The sequence below is a fragment of the Mesocricetus auratus genome, unplaced genomic scaffold (assembly GCF_017639785.1).
Source record: "Mesocricetus auratus isolate SY011 unplaced genomic scaffold, BCM_Maur_2.0 Super-Scaffold_100010, whole genome shotgun sequence".
Classification (NCBI taxonomy): domain Eukaryota; kingdom Metazoa; phylum Chordata; class Mammalia; order Rodentia; family Cricetidae; genus Mesocricetus; species Mesocricetus auratus.
The window spans coordinates 1-5,961 of record NW_024429194.1 but is presented as its reverse complement, the minus strand read 5'-3'; the positions used below and the strand labels follow the sequence as shown (position 1 = coordinate 5,961).

The following is a 5,961-nucleotide window of genomic DNA, read 5'->3' as shown; positions in this document are numbered from 1 at the left end:
TTTCAGTTCCTAAGCAGAGGTAGAACATTGAGCCTGCCAGGGAACCCTCTGTCCGTACTCTAGAGGTAGAGACAGACACTTGGGATCCAGATGGGCTACTTCAGCTCCTCAAAGAAAGTCAAATCTGTAACAGACTGTGGTGTTGAAAACAGGACACCATTGCAGGTCCTTCACCCGACCACCATGCCCCCAACAGTGGTTCCCCAGCTCCTGCCTCCTGAGCACTTGGTCCCTGATCAGCCCACTCTGGATCATTCACCTTTGTAGTCTCCTCCCATTCCTTTAGCGTGTTAGTGTTTGCTTATAAGTAAAGAAAAACCCAAACTCTCATAGGATGTGGAATTACAGTCAGACTTCTCAGTATCCTAGTACCTTGGCACTCTGCTCTTGCCACCTGGTTTGTAACAGTCTCCTTTGCTACCTCCTTCATTTGATTATACAAATACATATATAGTTAACCAGATAATTACTTTCTTTAATAAATGAAGGAAGAAAAGATGGAAAGAGGGAAGGGGTAAGGAGAAAAGGAAAGGAAGAGAGAAAGGAAATATGTAGGTCAGAACTTCTCCTTCTTGGAAAGTGAACAGCTCTCACCCAGATCTCCCAGAGTCAACTTATATGAACTCAGTAATTCCAGCCCTGCATTACTAGGTGTGTGTGTGTGTGTGTGTGTGTGTGTGTGTGTGTGTGTGTGTGTGTGTGTGTTCACTCTTACGTGTGCTCATATTGTTCTTTCTGCTGGAAAGAACCATTCTGGAACAAGATCCAGAATGAATTCTTCATTTTCTCCTCCTCAGTACCTAGATCCTGGGTCATAACCCAATATGCACAGAAAAGATGTCAACTGAGTGACAAAATGGGCCTCCAAAACTCAGAAGGCCTGAGTTTGATCACTCATGGACTCATTGCATGGAACGAGAGGATCAGTTCATACAATTTTCCTATGATCTCCACACCTACACATATACACACAAAAATATAAATTAATTATTTTAAAAAACCCTGAAGGCAAAGGTGTGAGATGCAGTTTATATATTATTATTGCCTTTAATTATACATTGCTAGCGGCATTCTAAAAGGATTCCTTTTGAATGATAATTTAGAGTTAAAATGTGATAATTATTTAAGATTAGTCATATTACCAAAACCTTTGTGTCTTGATTGTTTGGACCAAATGCCATAATGGTCACTGTGTGATGTGGAGTAGTGAGTTCCACTTCTCCTCCTGTCACCTGATGTGAGATCATTTAACATTAGGCTGTGCCTTAAAATAAGTATTTAAATATTTACTATGAAATAAGTGGAAAAATACCTCAAAATGGTTCATAATAAAGACCTGGCCACAGCAGTTGGCAGGTCCTTATTCAAATTCTACAAGTAATTTTAAGTTTCATAAAGAATACTGAGTGGATTTGATTACTATCTGCCTAACTTGGTTCTTATTTTTAGACACTGATTAGTTTCAATGTTTTATGTAATTTTCCAATTTGTAAATCTTAAATGGGGCTTGTCATTAAATTTAGACTTATTATTTACATTGATTCTTTCATCAAATTTATATTTATTCCTTATATTGATTCCAGAGGTAGAATAATGTGAAAAAGAAATTGTATAACTGTGGATACACAGTTAAATATCTTTCCGAAAGTCAAAGCCAGGCTAGATATAACGGATCATGCCTGAAGGTCAGTCAGCCTGGATTATGCAACACTGGTCTGTCTCAGAAAAACTAGGGAAAAAATAATAAAAGGCAAAACCAGTTTATGTCTCTAATGATAATATAAGAATTTTAAAGTACTAATATCCCTATGGTTCTCACTAGGCCTGGATGGCCTAGAAGTGGATATGTAAACCAAATTAGACTTGAACTCACAGAGATCTGCCAACTTCTACCTCCCGAGTGCTAGGGGTGTGTTGTGTGTGTGTGTGTGTGTCCTTCTAGGAACATTTCACACAGCCACAGCCACAGCCCTGTCACGGAACTCGCTCTGTAGTTCAGGCTGGCCTTGAACTCACAGAGATCTGCCTGCCTCTACCTCCTGAGTGCTGGAACTAAAGCCGTGCGCCACCACTACCTGGTTTACACAGCTTTTTAGCATTGGCGTAAAGCTCCTACCCAATTCTTGTATTTCTGTTATTGTTGTACAATATTAATTTAAGGTGTGTTACTTTTGTTAATGCTCTGGATCACTTGTTTAATGATGCAAAGATGTATTTGAATACGTAAAATTTACCTGTGGTCAGGAAGCTGGGTCAGTAACCAGGTGACAGGAAGTTGTAGGGAGGAGCCAGGTGGAGAAGGAAGGGCGAGAATGAGCACGAGGACTTCTTGAGAGACTCAAGCAGGTGAGCTAGATGAGCTGCTTTCTTTTTAGCCTCTCTGGGAAGCAGGGTTCTGCCTCAGCCTTTAAATCTTGAGTTCTTTAGAGGGGACAGAGTTTTAAATAAGTTTCCTTAGTAGCTTTCAAGGAGTCGGTGCCTGAGGGAACAGAATTCCCACAGGCTTTGTCTCTTGCTGCATAGCCACTGCTGTTAGCGGCAGAGTGGCAGTTGCTGAATAGGATAGCTATAGCTTAAAAGGGCAATACAATTAAAAAAGAAAAACAACAAATTGGTGTTCCAATGGGTGGTAGAACCACACAGAAGGAAGGGCCACTCAGCTGGCTCTGCTGCATTTGCCGTCTGGAGCTCTCAACCACTGACTCTGTAGAATCTGCCATCTGAACTTAACCACGCTAGCAGTCGGCTGCCCTTTGCCTGGAGAAGTCAACAGAATTGGTAAGAGACTTGGGAACTTCTTTAGGAGAGCAAAACAGGACAAGGAGAGGAAGACTTCAGGGGCCAGCCAGAGTAAGAGTGAAAGTAAAGTAAGATTTACAGAAGAAAAAGATAAAAGCCCAGAGGAAAAAGGTAGATGGGATAATTTAAGAAAAGCCAGCTAAGGTCAAGTATTCATAACTAAGAATAAGCCTCTGTGTGAGATTTATTTGGGAACTGGGTGGTGGTCACCCCAAAAAGCCAGAAGAGTAAAACATTGCATCAACATGTTATTTATTTTTGAGTCACCTACCCTGTCAACAAAGCTTTCCTAATCAGTTATTCTGCTTACCATTTTTTTTTTTCCTCAGACAGGGTTTCTCTGTAGGTTTGGAGACTGTCCTGGAACTCTCTTTGAAGACCAGGATGGCCTTGAACTCACAGAGATCTGCCTGCCGCTGGCTCAGTGCTGGGGTTAAAGGATGTGCATGGGCCACCACTGCCCGGCTCTGCTTACCAATTTTAAAATGTCCCTTAAAATACTCCAGAACTTTTGCTACCACATAGTCAATGACATTTCAGCTCTCAGCACTTTCTTCAGAAGGACTCTGGAGTGAGTAGTTAGAGGAAGGCAGAATGCTTGAGTCTACCATAATTTCATCCTGTTTGGAAGATTTTCCTCCATGAATGCTTGGGACTGCCTGAAGAAGAAGAACAATTATAGAGTAAAAAGTTTTCCGTATTCTAGCACGCATTCAAAATCAATAACAAAATAGATCAGTGGGGAAGGGTGCTTGCTGCTGAGCTTCACACTCTTGAGTTAGGTCCCTAGGATCCACCTGATGGAAGAAAAGAACCTACTCCAGCAAGTTGTCCTTCCAATTTCCATGCACATAAGGGCACCACTTAACTCCAAGAGGAATCGGAAAACCCAGGTGAGCTGATGAAATGTTTAATGAATACTATTGTTTGCTCTACAGACATTAATTTAGATTGCCAAATTTTATAGTTTGCCTGGGAAATTTACATTTTTTTAAAATTTTATGTGTGATACTCTCTCTCTCTCTTTGGTTTTTGGTCTGGTTTGATTTAGTTTTTAGAAAGGGTCTCATTACATATTTAGGGTGACTTCAAACTCACAGTCCCACCTGATCTCTTGAGTGCCACAGTTACAGGCATGTGCTACTGCACCTAGCTTAGTTACTCTATTAATAAATTCCCAAGTTCATATAATGTACTTTTGAAATCATTTTAATGGAACTAAACTTTAAATTCAATTTTATATAACCATAACTATTTAAAGAATGTTTTCCAATAAATTATCAGAAACAAAGGAAATATTAAAACAACCAATTTAATAGTTCTGGTTTTTGTTTGTTGTTGTTTGAAACACGGTCTCATAAGTTGAGACTGGCCTTGGGCTTGATATATAGCTGAGGAATACAAACCAGGTGTGGTAGCATATACCGGTACTCCCAGCATTTTGGGAAGTGGAAGCAGGAGGACAGGGAGTTCAAGGTCATCCTTGAATAACTTGTCCACTTACTTGCCTTTTAGTAAATATAATGTATATATAGGAAACACCATAAAATATTTGTGCCTAGTCTAATGCATAATTGTATAGTGAACTATACATAAGGGGCCATTGCTTTTTTATTTTTTAGAATTTATGAAGTACACAAAGATTTCTTTTCAATACTTGCAGATCTACGATTTACCCTTTGCCTTCCATGATAAAATAACAGCTGCTTTGAGAAGAATGACTTTTTTTCCTGCAGATCTGCAGATCAGTTTATTAAGATGGAATTGCTGCTAATTACATGGAAGACAAACTAGTTGCCATAATCATTGAGGTTCTCCAGAACTTACGATACACATTAGAAATTAATGGTTCAAAACCACAAGGAACTTTTCCTGATGCTCTGTGACAAGGCTTAGGTAGATGAATCTGTGCAGCTACTTCAGCCTATTAAAGAGTTTGTGGGCCACACAGTGGTCAAATGCATGCAAGATGTCAAAGAGCTCCTCTGTTCAATCCTTTTCTGTCTGTGATCAGGAAGATACACACTTATCACAAAGCTCTAGCTGCTCCTGGGCCTTTACACACTTCTCCAACTGCTCACATTGCTCTCTCACTGTTGTTAAGGGGTCCACTGATTCTTCCTCCTCTTCTTCCTCTTTGGTTTCTCCTGATTTGGTAAGCATCTTTCGTTCATTTTCTAGTCCCATGTCATGGAGCTGTTCAGGACTCAACACCAGGAGAAACAATCTTACCTACTCCCCTTCATGATCAAGAAGGACTTGTAAGGGTGACTTGACCAAGAAGAATGGCTTTTACAGGCGATTCTTGAGCAGAGTGGCTGAGTCCACTGATTTTGGAGAAACCCACTCTATTTCCTGTCTGTCTTTGTTTCTCTCTCTCTCTCTCTCTCTCTCTCTCTCTCTCTCTCTCTCTCTCTCTCTCTCTCTCTCTCTCTCTTTCTCTGTCTCTCTCTCTCCCTCTCTTCTTGGTTTGTTTTTGGAGATAGGATTTCTCTGTGTAACAGCCCTAGCTGCCTTGGAACTTGCTCTGTAGACCATGGTGGCCTTGAACTCACAGAGATCCACCTGCCTCTGCCTCCCGAGTGCTTGGATTAAAGGTATGAACCACCATTGCCCAGCATCATGCTTATTTCTAATGCAGACTCTGTGTGAATTATACAAACTGTCTTCTGTGCCTCATCTGAAAACTGGGGAATATAGTACTATTACCTTCTGTGTTTTGGATATGATTTTTATCTTTCAAAACTCATGCTGGAATTTTATTCTCAACGTAATGTTACTGAGAGATGTTGGAGCCTTTAGGAGGTGATGTGATCTCATTGCAGTGAATTACATCTAGAAGCACTTTGTCAGTCACTACAAGTACAGGCTGTAGGTTGTTATGAGGCAAATCTGGCACCTCCCTTAATTCCACTTCTCAGTCTCTCTCTACTTCCATACTACTGACTTTTTCCCTCCAGAAGCTAAGATGCTGATCTTGGACTTTCTGCTACTCAGAATTGTAAGGTAAATGACCCTCATTTCTTTGAAAATTGCTTAGTCTTCTATTTCCTCCTTCTCTTACTTTTGATCCCATCTGCCTCATGACCTGTGGTGCTAGGGATGGAGCCCAGATCTTCATGCATGGGGATGGAGTGAGAGAGACAGAGTCTTGTTACATAG

General features: G+C 40.6%; 1 protein-coding gene across 1 annotated transcript; it reads right to left on the bottom strand.

Annotated features, from left to right (window-relative positions):
* Nucleotides 1-4,705: 4,705 nt before the first annotated feature.
* LOC121142591 (cytochrome b-c1 complex subunit 6, mitochondrial-like) lies at nt 4,706-4,986 on the bottom strand. Its single transcript, XM_040752761.1, is given in 1 exon segment — nt 4,706-4,986. A coding segment is annotated over 1 exon segment (273 nt). The 3' UTR covers nt 4,706-4,713.
* Nucleotides 4,987-5,961: the final 975 nt, after the last annotated feature.